Genomic DNA, 17318 nt, shown 5'->3' on the forward strand with positions numbered 1-17318 from the left:
TACAGGACAACGATTTGCAGCTGCCAAGAGGCATAGAAGGAAAATCATAATCAGTGAAGCAAGTTTACATAAAAGCATGAAGTGTGGCCCCCAAGGCCTTTAGCCATTATGTGAGCTGATAGTGAGAATATACTGGTGACAGCATGAAGACTTCATTTCATACACGTTTAAGCTAAACCCCCCCCTCCCTCTTTCATGCTTCATGATTCCTCTGTTTTCCCAGTGAGCAAGTGATGCCAAGGAATGAGCGGCTTCAGCCCATTCACATTCCACACAAGCCGCAGCAGAGCAGATGGAAAAGTACAACATATAACATATGTGACATGCTACAAAAAAGGATGTTCACTGACACATTAGATTTTTCTGTGCCATTGTGTGACAAATTGCAAATTTGTGTCACTTTTTAGATGAAAAAAAAACCCAAAACATTACTGTGATTTTGTCGTGTTGAAATGTTGTCTGTACGGTACATTTGCACTTGATGAAAATGGCATCTTTCAGCTTTCAGCTTTTAATTGGTCTCATGTCAAAAAGCCTTGAACTACAGATATATTAACCATAATAGCAGTTTTTTTTTATAATAAAGAAAATTCAGGAGAAATGTGTTTTTTTGGAAATCAAAAGGCATCGGATAAAAAACAGCATTTACGAGAAGTTTAAAGTATTAATGTTGCAACAAAACTGATATTAAGATTATCAGAAAACAAACACATTTTCTTTATTGGTTAAGAGATTTTACAACTTCTGTTATTGGACACAACATTGGCAGGTGGGCTTTTTCAGAGCTTTTTGCAAGTATGCACAAGGTGTATGACAAGAAATCCACTGTATCTTCTCTTTTGTTTGTTATACATTCAATTGCCTCTGATTTTGGCGTGAAATTTGTCCTTTGAAATGTGTTGTAAAGACACCATAATTACATGAGAGATCTTTTGAAAGCTTATGAGGTAGATTCTGTTAACTGCACATTTAAAATATGAAACATATTCAAATGTTTGAAATGCCAATCTATCAATTCAAACCTAAAGGGTTTACATTTAACAAATAGGTTTAACAGGTCCTAAAATCCTTAATAAAAACTATTAAATAGACAAATCACAACTGAGATCTCTGCAACACCATTTTACACTTCAGTGCATCAGGGGTGAATGATTATTTTTGTAATGTTTTACATATTTGCCTGAATAGACTAAAACTGACAACCTTATGCTTTTGTCCATTAATTATCATAACATGACAGTGCCTTAATAGTGGTCCCATGATCAAAATACTGTAGCGTGAAATTAAAAAATTTAAAAAACAACAACAAAAAATTGAGATCTTGAAATTTTTGACTTGTTAAAACAGGGATATTAACAGGATTACAATGGTCAGGGATAGGTCAGCAGAGAAGTCGGGTGACTGTGAGAAGGGCTGCGATGCTGGAGAGGACGGGGCGTAAACCGGCAGTCCCGCTGCTTAACTTACAGTGTTCCTTATTCTGGCCGATGCAGGCCGCATAAGCCATTACGTGGGGGATGTAGTTCTGCTCATGGACCCCATGAAGCAGGTGAGCCAGAGGACCTTTAGCAAACACAGCAACATCCTCTCCTCCATGAGTCTCCATGTTCAGAGGCACAGCTGCCTGGGCCTGGTAGTTGTTTTCCTCTGAAAGGAAGCAACACAGAGAAAATGCAAAAATATTATCATTCCTTAGGCAATAATGACACATGAAGAGAAAAAAACTACCCTAAATTGATTGATTTGGACCTCTAATAACACCATGGAGCTGTTTTTCTATGCGTGGATGCATATTTAGATTATCTTTTGGATGTGGACAAGGACAAATGCTCATAGAGTATGCCTGCCAACAGCAGGAACAGACCAATATTTACAGCAATGTGCCAACAAAGACAGGAAAGGATTTATAATACTTTTGTTTTAAGAGGAAAGAAATGCATTTAGCACATTTATTAGCCAATGCTTTGGTTTAGTAACACTTAAATGTAAACAAATCTTATTTATGCAGCATTAGTCAGAAATAACTTAATAACCACTTGTAACTACACACCTTTTGTAATAAGTAATTTTGTGATATCTTACTGTAATTTGCTGTTAGTCTTCCCATAGTTATTCCCAGAAAGTCTATTTTACATATCAGCACAGAGCAACACCCCATTACTGAGTCATGCTCTTTACTAAAACTGTATTACTGTCTGTTGCTAATACCGTAGGTGGAGAAATTTATATTGTCTCCTTTTCTGCGATAGATTTTTCCTTGAATGACTACAATTGCTTTGATATCATAATTCCTACTTTTGTAAGTTTATTTTGGAGGAATAATAAAACACACTATCAACAGCAATGTTGTTGTATGCGCCTTTTCTTTTTTTTTTTAGAACATTAAAGAAGTTTAGTTTGGATTTTTCTTTTAAATATATTACTGTTCCTAATAAAACACACCAATCTGGTGGCTACATGATATTACTTACGGTAGTCAATAGTGGACACATTCTCCCTTGCACCGTTGATCATTTTGTATCCTGGTCCGTTCCCATATAAAATGGAGGTGAAGGGCTTCTGATCGACATCACTCAACATGGGGGCCAGACCTGTGGATGGAAAATATTAAGAATATTATGGATTTTTACTAGGTTATAATCATCTATTACAACTAATCATAACAAAAACAACAACAAAAATAAATAGTACTGCTGTAGTACTAGTAATAGTTCTGCTTACCAAATATTGTGTTTCCTCTGGCTGTGTAGCCTCCGAAGTTGAACATGTGAGAATGGTCAGCAGTAACTATGGTCAGCGTATTGTGGATGCTTGTCATGAGATCTGCGCGGCCAATGGCCCTGTCCATTTCCACCGCTTCATGCAGAGCTTGCTTGGCCTTGCCCTCATGGTGTCCGTGGTCGATACGCCCCCCTGAAAGAGGACGGCTGTTAGGGAAATTCTCATCGTAGGCGGTGAAGAAAGAGCGCTGGAGTGCAGGATGACTGATGCAGAGGATGTTTATTGAAGCTTGGCCAAGGAGAAAGGAGGAATCATCACTACAGTTCTCTGTGCTTGATGTCACCTCAAATCTGAGCCAGGAACCTCTGGGGATAGGTTTTTTTTACATTTAGAGAGATAACTATAGATAGCTTGCACTCCATAATTGGTCAAGTAACCCCATAAGATGGAGAAGGGGTTGGAGAGGGATGTGTTACTACACTATTGGTTCATTAACCATAAACAAGGAAACATGACTATATATGTACGAGTGCTTATTCTTAGAACACTCAGCCACTTGTTGCCCATCCAAGGTCTGTTGTTATCAGCCCTGGCACCAGCAGTATCACCAGAAAGCACAGTTGCGTCTGGAGGAGCCGCCTGAGTGTCTCAAGTAGTACGTGGCACAGTGACCTAGGGTAACTCATCAGGTGGACAAGAAAAAATTCCCTCACAAAGGCCAAAGCCTTACGCTTTAACGAACTGGTTTGTATGACATGTTGTTTGACCATGTCTGAAGCTGTTGGACCAAGATAGGCATGGCGTAATAATCATTCAAACGAGCCGAGAGATGCAAAGTAGTGGTGTGCATGATGAAAAATGAATTCAAACCCTGCTCACATTCTCACCTGCACAAACCCGGCAAATTGCTGTGTGAAGCAGACTGACCGTTTCGCAAAGTTACAAAAATCAGTCAGATGCCGCCCCCGATATTCCCCCGACAAAAAGGTGTGGGGGCAGGGGATTGCGACGTGGTTAAACGATCCAACAAGCACTCAGTCCGGAGACACACTGACCTCTTTATTCTTGCTTAGTGTGGCTGAACAATTGCTGTCGTACTTGCAGGTGTTTGCCAAGTACACACACAAGTTTTCAACACTAAAATTCCTGTTCCCGTATCTAATATCGTACTGATATTTTCTGCTGACACTGACTTCAACATATTTTGCTGGCAATGATGATAAAACCAGATCAATACAAAACATTGCTGGAATGGTTTGTGTTTTGTTTTCTCCAACATAGGCTGCCTAGAATACACAGCAAAAGATATTAAAAAATCCTTTTATACCACAAACTATTACATTTCTCTGTACCTACATTGTTGTCCACTTCTCATCTGCCTCAATGGCTGCTTTGTCTTGGATGTTAATGTTCTTTATCTATTCCATGTAAATGTTACAGAATGTTATCTTCTCATTGTATTTTATTAAATGTTGCACGAACGGTTTTCCTCGGAGGGACAATTCAGTGGTTGGATCTTGGCAGCAAAGTAAAAGACTTAGAAAATGGTTTCTTTCAAACCAACTGCAAAAAAATGTATGTTTTATTGAAACCAAGTGCGACTAAGTGAATCATTAAAATGTTTTCTAATAATTCACAGTGGTATGCAAAAGAATTGTTCTATAATTTTTATAGAATCTGGAGGGATTTTTTTTCCCCCTGTGAACACAAACATATCAGTCTGGCAGCCAATATTAAAAAAGCCAGCGTCTCTGGCTGCAAGGCAGTCTTGCTAACCGTAGGCAACCCTACAAACTGTCACTCCTGGAACGATCGTAATAACCTTCAGAGTTTATCTGCTTCACACAAACTCCATTCAATGATATAAAAGCTACATTGCGTGTTTTAAAGGGGTATATGTTCACAAAGATGTCTGCCTCTTGACTATCTCTGGTAAGATTAATTTTTCATGTACGATGCTTTGGGTAAATTAAGACTCTGTTTAAAGTGAAAACAGAGCTTGGCTGTGTATGGGTGTGAACCATGGGTTTAGGGCCATGCCTCTTACAAGCAGTCAGGCACTCACCCAGCTGCACTGGATTCCCAGCTACTCAGTAGCTGCAGGGAAGTTCTTCCAATTCACTGAGCCTTACCTCCAATACTGCAAATTTACTACTTTAATTACATGTACCCTTATTGTTAAAGGAAGCAGAGGAATAAGTAAACCAAAGACACATCCAGCAAGAGAGAGCAGGACAGTGGGAGGGAGAGAGTAAGCTATTGCTAACTGCCAAGCTAAAGAAACTAGTATATGTGAATAGCATGTAAATAACAGAAATACCAGCAACAGGAAATGAGACAATACGCTTACCGCAGCACAGCAATAAATACCCTGTTAAGATTTAAAAGGTTTCTGTCCACTGAAATGACTTTGAAAGGGCTTTTAATCCGAAATGGTTACATGAAATGTTCAGTTTGTATTAATGTGTAATTTAACAACTTTAACAGGAGCAAATCAAAATGTGGCTTCCTAATAAAATAACACTATGACCAATTATACATATCAAACAGAGGTAGTTAGAAATAAAGGCCTGTTACCTTCAGAGGTTGAGGTACATAAAGGCCCCGCTACGGTGTTGTTGTCCAGCCAAAAAGTCTCTAAATCTAACCACAAACATGCTAAATTGGCAACACTGCAGGCTGTAATTGCCCCCCTAATGGAAACTGTTTGCACCAATTCATTTTGAAAGAGCAACAGCCAACTCACAGACATTTGCACTTACAGGGCTGGTCCCGTTGTTGTGGTCTCTTAAAACACCTTTTCCTTGTCTCTAAATTTTCATGCTCCCCAGTACTGTTAGCAAACCACAGTCATGTTTTCCTCTTTATTGTCAGTAAGGAGATGTCACTGATAAATTCAGTTTGTGGATGTCCTATCAGACCTGTGTATGAGAATAACAGTAGGCAAACCTGGTTGTGCAGTTAGTTGATAAGCTACACCCACACAGTACAGTCATAACATTTTCCCTGTACCTCCGGTCTTTCCTTTGTTTCTTACAGAAGGGAAACAGAGGGAAAGCTTGTAAAAACACATACTTGTGCCTCTAAAGCATTAACATGAGTAACAGTCTTCTAGTCTTAATGCTAAACTAAGCTCAATACAGACAGATGACAGACTAAAGGAAAAACCTGAAAAACGAGTAGAGACACAGGATAACAATGCCCCCATCCACAGGGCATGAGGGGGTCACTGAATGGTTTGATGAGTGTGAACATGATGTGAATCATATTTTATGGCCTTCACAATCCTCGGATCTCAACCCTGTTGAACAGCTGAGGGAGATTTTGGACTGACTGTGTTGGACAGCGCTCTCCACCACTATCGTTAAAAACACAGAATGAGGGAGTATCTTTTGGAAGAATAATGTTCATCCCTCCAGTGGAGTTCAGAGACTTGTAGAATCAATGCCAAGGAGCACTGAAGCTGTCCTGACAACATGTGATGACCCCACACTTCACTAAGACATTGTGCTTTTGTGGATATTTACTCAGAAAATTCACACTGCTTCCACAGTTCTACAAAAACTACGCCCTCACTACACGTCAAGCCCCCCCTTTCCAATGCGTCTGACAATACTGATAACAGACAATCTACATTATGCTGCAAGTAGCCAGGTGTGTCAAGGTGTGAACGTAAGCCATTGCTTTCAAGCTCTCTTTTCTCATTTTTTACACAAATACTTCTGACTGCTGACTACAAGACCACAAAGACATGGAGAAGCCACATGGTTCTTAGAGAGAGATCAGGGGAAGGAGTGTGAAGAATGCTGAACCAAGTCAGTAGACAAGTCTGACGGACCTTTGTGAAATCAGTAAATCCAAAACAAAAGACGACTGTCGTGTTTCACCATGATAGAGATTCAAATTCACCTTCTACAAGCAGGTAAAATCCACGGGTGTTCTTCCTCAGGATCTTGATGGCCACATCCACCATCTCTGTCAGTGAAGGATCAGTCTCAGTGTTCCTCTCCAAGTCATATGTCAGATCCCCAGGCTCAAAGAGACCTGGAATAACAGGGCACGGCAAGGGCAAGACACAGTTCATGGAGAAATAAGATATTACACACAGAGTATAAGCCCCGGGCAAATGTATACACATATGGCTTCATTTACACTTCAATGAGACGGGAAACTCACCCAATAAGTAGTCCACGTTGTTAGGGTTCAGTGATAAGAGCTGCTTCTTGTTCCATACATAATGGCCTTTCTACACAGTTAAAAAAAAAAAAAGACACAAATGTACAGCACAGTGTGACTGGTAACACTGCAGTTACTTTGAACTCCTAAATATGCAAATGTAATTGGAAAGATAAGAGAAGGAGCAGAAAGAAAGGAAGAGCAAAGAGAGGGAAGAGGAGGAGGAATTTACTTTATCCTTCATTCTGTCAGTCCACTCCTCCACCAGGTTTCTCCCGTCTTTCCGTGTGCCGCTGTGCTTTGCCACGCCGGGGTACTCGACATCTGAGGTGTTTTTGGGGAACATGTACTTCCTGCCTCCGCCCATGATCACCTGAAAAGCCGCAGAGTAGAAAACGAAATTACAGTCTCAACCACTGTAGTAAAGGAGGGAAGAAGAACATGGAACATAACATCGCAGTTAGGTTGTAAATATAATAGATACACAATCTGGTTAGTTCAGTGTCAGTACAAAAGCAGGTGACAATTAAATGTTTCAAAGTACCTTTGTCTCAATGATCTACTGTTAAACTATGTATGAGAATTATTATTATTAATATCATTATTATTATTATTATTATAAATTATTATTTTAGTAATTGATTAACCTGCCAGTTGTTTTCTTGATTGATTCAGTAATTGTTTGGTCCTTAAAATGCCAAAAAAGTGAAGAAAGAAAAATGCTCATCACAGTTTCCTCATGGCAAAAGCAATATCATCAAATTTCTTGTTTAAGAAGACTAAGCTACCTAACTACAGCCATGCTAGCGGCTCTGTGAGACTGTATTTAGGTACAGTGTTGCTTTGAGCTAAATGCTAACATGCTAATGTTTAGCAAGTATATTTTTCACTGTGTTAATCAACTTGGTTTAGCTTGTTAGTATGCTAACATTAGCTAATTACAGCTAGGGCTGATGGGAGTGTCATTAGTTTTGCAGGAATTTGATCTTAAACCGAAGTATTGAACAAATTAAAATTATGACCTGGTGGTGGCTCTGGAGGAAATTCAGAGGATCACCAAGTTACTACAGTTCATGCTGAGGGGACCACGAATGTCTGTACCAAATTTCATGGCGATCCATCCAATAGTTTTTCAGACATTTCACTATAAACTACAAGTGTGATCCTCATGGTGCTAGAGAAAAGTCAAGAGATCACCAGAGTCATTGGGCCTCATTCTGTTTGGATCATGAATGCCTGTAGGAAGGTTCACAGCTGTCCATCCAATACTTATTGAGATATTTCAGTCTGTTATTCAGTCCAAAATGTTGGACTGAATAACAGACCAACATAGTCATCATCAAAGTCAGGCCACTAAAACGGGTAAAAACCCAGCAAGAACAAGGAAACATTTCGATTTTTTTTGCTTAAAAAATGACAGTAATTATTTATCAATGATCAAAATAGTTGCTGATTATTTTTCTGTCGAATTGATTCATCGATTAATGGTCTCAACTCTAATCACAATCAATACTTTGCACTCACATCGATGTCGGGAATGTTTTCGAAGAGCTGTCTGGCGATATCCTTGCAGCCGGCTTGCAGGGCTTCAGCCGGCATCTCGTTGTCCGAGTACCAGTCTCTGTCCACACTGTGGGCGTAAGCAGCGCTGGGAGTTGCATGATTGACACGAGTCGTAGTCACTATTCCCACCGACTTGCCTGGAATTGACACACATATTCAGCTGTTTTAACAACCGCAGAGTCATTTCTGATTAAAGCAGCGGTTCCGACTTCAGAAAACCTGCAACATTTTTAGCACAAAATTCCCAGGAAAATTCCTACAAAGGAATCACATGACAGCCAGTATGGACATGATGATTACAGCAATCAATAACTCAATAACACCACAAATCATGTGAAAATGTGAAAAAAAACATCGAAGAAAGTCTGCAGTGTCATGTCCACCAATGGAGTTTTTTGGCATAAAAAACCTTCCTGGTGTTAAAGATAACACTGGTAACCCCTGTTCCCCCAGGAATGATTGGATTTCTTATTATCTGTGACCCCTGACCCCACACACATGCTCTCACACAAACACACACACACACACACACACACACACACACACACACACACACACACACACACAACCTGACCCTCACCCACCCTCGTCTTATCCCCCCCATGGCCATCTGAAAATCCAGGATACTGATTCCTTTCACATCTCGTGTCTCCTTTTCTGTGGAGCCTCTTATCATTTTACGAGTTACACGACATGTCTTCAAACACATTACATAACACTGTGATATGTTAAGTTAAAGTAAAATTCTAAAGAAAATCACATGATTTATTGTGATACTAGGGTCATCGTCCAGCCTTTTGATCAAAACCTTTTGTATGAGATGTGGCTCCATGTGGTGTTCCGGCTCTGTGGATAAAGCATTGAACTAATTATTTAAATTGAAGCAAGGACACAGGCACATTTGGGTTCAGCAAAACAAAAAACAACCACAAACCATAGGAAACTTCAAAGATGGCCAAACAGGGAATTCGTTAAAAAAAAAAAAATCGTTAAAAGCCTATCTCTTGTATTTTTAAATGAGAACACATGAGAAATAACACTTTGGGTTAGGTAAATGCTACTTACAAACCGCTCTACTGATAACTTTAGTTCAAAGGATGAACAGCTGAAAAGGGGAATGAGCAGAGTGAAAAAAAAAAAGTGTATTAAGAGCATTACTTTCAAAAGCACTTCAAAGTCAGTGCTTTGAGCGATCAAGTCGCCCTGTTGAGTGTTCCCACTTCACGTTGACACAGCATTAAGTACAGCCAGAATGAAGTTTCCTTGGACATGAAACGCACAATATAAATTGCAAACAAAAAAAAAAAATTACAACTCTGCATCACTGTAGACAAGGCGACGTCCGTGGAGATGGCCTGTGTTTATATTATGTTAATTCAGTGTCAACCTACCTGCATCCTTGGCCCATCTGAGGATGGAGGTGACCTCATTGCCCTCTGTAGTGTTACACTGGGATCGGACAGCAGCTGCGCTCACGCCCACGGTGCCTTCGTTGGCCTTGACCCCGCAGAGGTAAGCTGTGGCTGTGCCAGCACTGTCTGGCACCTGTGCGTTAGTGTTGTATGTCTGCAGAGACACAGGCCATTGACATGTCATCAAATTTCAAATACCAAATGAGATTGTTCGACAGGTGCTACTCCAACAATAACAACCACTGATGAAAACGCATTTGGCGCTGGGTATTTACAGCTAGACAACTGGCAGACACTTAATAATTAATTGTTGTTCTTGTTATTATAAGTCTTTTTTGAGCAAACATGAAAAACAGTTAGTTTTAAGTAACTTGAAGGTTGTGAATTCAATCTCTATGTATTCTGGACTAATAATCAGACAAGACAAGCAATTTTTAGACATCACCTTGGCCTGTGGGGAATTGTGATCAAAAAGGCATTATTGTGCATTTGAGTAAATGAATGCAAGCTATTCAAATATATAATATAAACAGTCACGAGGAAATATGTTTTTAATTTTAGTTCTTGCCTTGGATGCCACCTACGCTACAGAGTGCCCATCTAATGAAGGAACATGTCACCAGTGCAATGTGTGGCCACACTTATCCTTTAACTGGTACATATGAAGCTGTCATTGCTGATGTGTGTGCCCGACGTATAAGTAGTCAAACTACTCTACAATGTCTGACCTGTTTTTTTTTTTTTTTTAATCAAATCTGTAACATAATACACAGCCATTATGACATGACACACTGTATGACCTTGTTTACGGTCACAGGCCCTTGTCAGGAAGCCATTAATGGCCTCAGCAAGATCAATACATTGTCCTATATGTATGATATAATAACCAAGCCAGACCTTGGCCAATGATACAAAAGGGAATTTGTCCATCTCCAGCTGCATCTCCTCTCCACTCTGTCCCATCAGCTGACCCTTCAGTATTCGAGCGGCCGTCACCGTGGGAACGCCCATCCCTAAACATCAAAAGCAGGTCAACTGTTAGGCTTGCATTCGTGTGCCCTCAGGGTGATAAAGACCCTCAGAGCCTGTGCATGATAAACATTAGCATGCTTTATTCACACCTGAGCTCAGTTTGCCACAAATGAAGGATTGTGCTTTCTTTGGCATTTTAGAACAAGGTTACTGCTGTTAGGTAAAACATTTTCTTAGATACAAATTACTTCCTAAACAAACACCCAGGAAGGAAAAGCACACAGAAAAAAAAGATAGAGAAGAAGAGAAAACAAGGATTAAAAAAAAAATACTTTTGAGGTTATGGGGAGAAAGGACCCTGTGTAGTTAATCTGTAACTTGCTGGATGAATTTAACTTTCAGTGATTCTTTGTTGTTTGGTTGTCTAGAATTAATACCTGAAACTGAACATAATCACAGGAAGTGAGGATATCTTTATAAATCTTTAACCTGCCCTACATGGGTGAATGCCTCTGGTGTTTGGTTTTCTACATTGAATGGATAAAATTACAGATAATCACCGGAGAGTATGAGAAACAGTTTTATATACTCCAAGTCAACTGTTTATTGTCATCTTACGTAAATTCTATGTCTTGTGTGCAGAAAAAAATTGCAATAAAACATTGCATGAATTGCTGCTTGTTTCACATGACTTCAGGCTCAGAGGTACAAAGAAGAAACATTTTATCGTACAGCCGAGTCTCGTTACTTTTTAAGACAATCTAGTGCTTTTCCCTGTAAAAAGTAGGCAAAGTCAGGCAAAGATTAAACAATCATTCCCTGTTGTGTCTCACCAGCTTGTTGAAAAAGTTGTAAGATGCTGCCTGTTATTGTCTGACTACACTAACATGACCACGTATGCTGCAGCGCGCAAGAATGTCGTGCTGTGCCTATAGTCCAAACAGAGAGAGGGGCAGAGGCCCGATGGAGGATAAAAGTTATTGTGTGACCAATGAGCGTCCCAGCACAGACACAAGCCCAGTGATGTGGTGGCAGCACAGTTGTTTTGTTTGATGCTATTCATTAGAAAACATTTGAAAAATCTCATTTATGTTCCACTGGATTACTGGATCCTCTATAACGTCATTTCAACGTAATTAAAAGTGTAAACTCGGCAGGATTGTCCAGAAGTATTCATGTCTATAAAAATAAAATGACAAGGGCAAAATGGTCAAGGCTCTGCACTGACAATTTGGGTGTTTAGCAATGAGATTACTGAAAATCCCTCTGCAGCAAGGCTACCTTCCACTTTTAAGTGGTTTTACACAGGGTTGGGGGGTGGGCGGTGGGGGGGGGGGGGATTCATCAATTCTCACCACAAATTAGGATAGAAAAATAATGATGTTGTGTCTCACCATCTCCAAGGAAGAGGATGAGATTCTTTGCTGTGTTTTTATTGAGTTTTTCCAGTGTCAGAGCGTTCTTCAGCGTCTGCTGGGCCCACGCATTCCAAAATTTAGGATCCTTCTCTCTCTCTGTGCATCACAATAAACAACAATGAGTCCGGTTAGCTTTGGATAGTCACAGGATTCAACAGACACACGTCTGTCCGTAAGAAATTTGAGTGCATTGAAAGTGGATCAGATTCTTCAGAATGTAAAACCACTTTGACAAACTGTGTTAACAGATTAGTGTATTGACAGATTATTCAATCAAACTTGACTATATGAGTGTTATGTCATACTATCTGTGCTCTGTTTTCCCCTGTAGCCACAACATGAACTACAACTGAACTGAAACAACAGGTCGATTAATTGACTAGATGTAAATGAAATAGCAACGATTTTGATAATCAATTAACGGTTTAAATCATTTTTTAAATTGAATAAAATTGATTTCAGCTTCTCAAATGTAAATATTTGAAGGTTTCATCAGTCTCCTATGATAGTTTATTGAATATCTTTGTGTTTTGGGCTCGAATTCAGTCAAAAAAAGACATTTGAAGATTTCATCTTATGTTCTGGGAAAACTATTTTCACTGTCAGTCAGTAGATTAATCAATAATTAAGATAACCATGTTAGAGTCAAACTGTCAGAAAAAGAGATGTACATTAACATTTCACATTAAGAATCCACACACCGGATAAGCCTCACCTTTTGTTATACAGAGGCTTTTACAGGATGATCATGTTTTAGAAAACGTATTCCTGTTATTTCTCTGTGGTGCCAACAAATTGAATGCAGTGGCAAAGACGTCCAGTTTAAAAAAAAACACAGGAAATCCTTTTGAATAAATAAACTTCCTTCAAGACCTTCAAACATTCTCCTACCAACTTGAAAACCTGCAGTGTTTGCTGGACATCTCCTGTCGTGTTACAGACGTATGGGCAGTTGTTGCTGTTTGTGCGGTGGCGACTGACTAACAACACAGTAACTTACCTGGGAATTGTGGCTTCCCAAGACTCCCCAAGATCAGACAGGAGCAAATGATGAGCAGGGTTGTCACCTTCATGTTGTCGTCTCTGTGTGGCTGACGCGTTACTCTAGACAGCCATAACATGCCACTTTGAGAAGCTGAGGAAGCCTGTCTGCAGTCGCCTCACAGCTATGAGAGAAAAAGGGACAACACACTTATAATTAAGTCTGTGTCATCACGTCACAAGCCGACTCTGACAAACTGGTTTAATATTTATTTACTCTGTGATGATTTAACTTAGGGCACTTATTTCAGCCAGATAACACACTTCTTGCTCATGCTGTGGCACTGCAAATATCTAATCTGAAAGTGACTAGTGCAACCACAGGCTTGTATTAGTGAATAGACAACCCCACCGAAGTATAAGTTCTTTGCTTAGTGCAATCTTAACAGCAACTGCAGACAGAAGTGGTAGTATGGCTCATTCCCTTCTCTCACACAGGCTTTCTAAATAAAGAAACAGGCAAAAGGAAACTGTGTGTGCAGAGGGCAAGAAAAAGCACCAGAAGAATACAACCAGCAGTCTGTTTTGAAATCATCACAAACTGGTGTAGATAAAAAGATATTTCCTGGTATTGTTGCTCTCACTTGTTGAAAACAGATTGCTCAAGCCCACTTTCAAGCTTCCCAGCAGAAACAAAAGGAAGGCTTGGTAAAGTTAAGCTCAAGGCCTTGCTGTGAATGTAAGCAGTCACAACAGGGGCCCTTATGGGTCCTGGTCAGTAAGGCTTTCATCTGCAATTATCCACGCCCTCCTCCTTTCTTCCCTGTGCTTACAGTCAAGGTCATTTTAATGGGATTGCGCTCCATAGCACTGAGAGGTTTAAGGGCCATAACAAAGCCGATTAACACCAAATGATTGACTGGACACATCCACCCCTGAGAGGGAAACTCAAGATATTAGCACTTTTATCACAAAAATCTTTCACCTCTGCAATTCTGACACTGAGGCTTCAGATTCTATGGACAGGGTTGCGTGCAAACATGCATTATATCATACACTCCAAACTGCAGCATGAATACACTTTGACGTAGTTAAAGCAATCAATATAATGTACTTGTTTCCATTCAAGCCTGTTGTCATTCAGTGCACATACAGCATACCTTTGAGCTTCACTTTTGCATTCTGACTCGTCAACAACTCCAAAAGCTTGTTCAGACCGGTTACTGTGCCAAGCTCCATCTGGTTTAATAAAAAACAGGCAAGTCTGAACCACTCAGGACACATTATCTGCTCCAACCAGACATAAGTCAATGAATTCAATAACAAAGTGCAGAATTAGTACAAGGTGATGTGCCAGAAGCCAGTTGCTTTTACCGTTCCTCAGACCGCGGCAGGCCAGAGTGGCCTCAAAATCTGCCTGGTCCACCCACAGGCAGTGAACCAGTCAGTCTGCAGGTAAAATAGCAAAGCAATACCACCACGGCTATCAGGAAGATGCCGGTCAGGAAAGTGGTCAGTATCACATGAAATCCCACTTCTGCCATGGCGTATCCAAGCTTTCGGCTACTCCAATGTGCCTAAAATCACAGCTGTTGTCAAAAGGGGGTGAAATTTCCCAGCACCAAATTATTCCACCTCCTTCAGCTTCACGCTGAGCTGCCACTGAAGCCCCGAGGCAAGTCACACAGACATTTACATGTGCTACGCCAGCAGGTAGCAGCTACAAAGCTTGGATTAGGCTTTTAATTATGCTCAGAAGTGGAGGGTTGACAAATAGAGGCTGACCTCCGAAATATTCTATGAGAACCCCACATTCATCTCTGCTGCACTTCAAGAAAAGCAAAGCAGATGAGTGCCTTGAATAGTTTTCAGACAGAAAAGATTCTGTTATCACCCCTATCTCTATTCACTCTGACTGGCAAGGACACATAACACAGTTGCCAGTTTTTAAATCGGCAACTTGGTTTGCTTCTCACACCAGTCTCACCCAGCATCTTGTATGCACCCAGAATAATGAACATTTAAACAGAATTTCACAGTGTCATAAACATCTTACTTATTTTCTTTATTGTATTAAAGATCTGATGTCACTGTGTATGAATATTTATTAGCTAAAATGAAAAAAAAAGTTGATGAAACAGATTTTATAATCATTTTGTCAAGAACTAAATGGGTTGTGCAGTCAAAAGTAAAGCCTCCCAAAATGTTTTCATGTCCAAAAAACCCGAATTAGATCTGCAAAGGTTACCACATATGTCTTTAAAAAACAAAAAACAAATTATATATAACTGGGGCAGAAGAGGCATTTTATTACAACCCCTCATACATTAAATGGGTTGGGGAATAGGAGGGGATGCAAGAAAACCCATAAACCCATTGTAAGCACTTTTACAATCTCAAATTGTCTAAATCACTTAAAGGTTGTAATCAAAAATGATAACATAAAATCTCGTATTACTCACTAATAAATGAGTTAAACTGTACTAATGAAGACCACCGGGATCAGCACTTAAACTCTAGTGTAAAACGAGAAAAAAGCTGATGTCGGTGCAACAGCTGACCAGAAACCTATTTTTTTTAAATCCACATTGGATCTTTCGACATCGCAGAGCACGGATGAACTCAGGAATATTCAGAGCGGATGCTGAGAGGAAAGATGCAAAACCCAATGGAAAAAAAATGAGTATAACAACCTGTAACCATATTTCAGTTTTACGCTCCGATAACGCGTTTCTCCCAAAGCAACCTGTTATCTGTAGAAAACAAGCCAAAAAAAGTTGCTCGTAGTTTTACTTACTGTAACTGGTTCTCCAGCCAGAAATCTACATCCAAATGTGCCTGAAGTCCATTCAGTCCCTCTTCATTAATTGTGTACCGCTGCTTTCACAGTCCTTTTTATAAGGCCACACTTGTTCGACACTGGCACTGGAGGTCTGAGAATAGCGGTCTGTATCCCACCAGGGGAAAAAAAAAACTTAGAAATAACGATGCAGTGCTGCTGCGGGAGGAGATGGACCGAGAGCTCCGCCTGTCTGACGTCCGAGGAATTGCTTCAAGGACAGAGCACCATCATACAGTGACTACCAGAGGTGGAATTAGCAATACTACAATGTAAAAATTCTCCATTCTAAGTAGAAGGCCTGCAAGATTTTAGTAAAAGTACAAAAGAAAACACACCATGTTGCTGTTTAAGTATTTCAATTAAAGTTTCCATGCAGGAGAATGTGAGAAGTTATACTACTATATATTACAATATTGGATTATTGTTATGATGCATTCAAATTAATACAGAGATTTAAGGTTGTAGCTGGTTGAGATGTAGCTAATATTAATTATTTATTGTACCATAGTTTATTCATTGTTTTTGTAATTTAAGTTAGGGACCAAGGCCACATACCACAGTATTTATGTCCTAAGCTAGTTTGTAGTATCTTACCTTACCTCTTACACTGACCTTTAAAATATTCAAGAAAGTAGGCCTACATACAAAACACACAAAATTCTACAAGAAAATGCATGGCAAAATTCAATAAGAAAACACATACAAAACAGCACAAAACACAAAGAACATCCAATGCAACATATTTTACAATGTGATTATTTATTTGAATTTCAAATCTTCTACAAAACCTACAGCGGTAAAAAAAAAAAAAAAAATGTTGTGAAGTAAAAAGTAATATATTTCCCTCTGAAATTAATATAAAATACCATGAAATGTAATTACTAAAAATTGTATTTGCAAACAAGTTTTACAGCACACATTTTAACTGCAGTTAACAGAGGCCCCAAATTAGACAACACAGGTCTACTTACTGCAGTAAGTAGGTGGCCTTCATTTATGAATTGACTGGCAGACAGATTTGATTCAACATTTATTTGATTAAGCATAGGCTCCTTGCTGTTTACTGTGGCCTCCTTTGGATGTCACTGTAAGACCTGCTTTTACCCCTCACAGTTGTGAACTGCAGGCACTGAACAGGCTGACAACCTACAGTCATGGTACAGCTCTTACTGAGAATAGTGGCTTCTGCTTTTTCCTCTTCACTATATTGTGTCTGCTGGGACGTCTGGGTTA

The 17318-nt window shown here is 39.7% G+C and overlaps 1 protein-coding gene across 1 annotated transcript; it reads right to left on the reverse strand.

Moving 5' to 3' along the window:
- Positions 1-687: 687 nt before the first annotated feature.
- alpl (alkaline phosphatase, liver/bone/kidney) lies at positions 688-16174 on the reverse strand. Its single transcript, XM_022761415.1, has 12 exons — positions 16041-16174; positions 13263-13428; positions 12239-12358; positions 10770-10885; positions 9852-10026; positions 8422-8597; positions 7130-7270; positions 6898-6967; positions 6631-6765; positions 2722-2913; positions 2472-2591; positions 688-1647 (listed from the first exon to the last, which is right to left on the reverse strand). The coding sequence occupies exons 2-12, from the start codon at positions 13381-13383 to the stop codon at positions 1382-1384; spliced, it is 1632 nt and encodes a 543-aa protein (XP_022617136.1). The 5' UTR covers positions 13384-13428; positions 16041-16174; the 3' UTR covers positions 688-1381.
- Between the last annotated feature and the right edge of the window lie 1144 nt (positions 16175-17318).

This window comes from Seriola dumerili, unplaced genomic scaffold (assembly GCF_002260705.1).
Source record: "Seriola dumerili isolate Sdu_G_001 unplaced genomic scaffold, Sdu_1.0 BDQW01000409.1, whole genome shotgun sequence".
Classification (NCBI taxonomy): domain Eukaryota; kingdom Metazoa; phylum Chordata; class Actinopteri; order Carangiformes; family Carangidae; genus Seriola; species Seriola dumerili.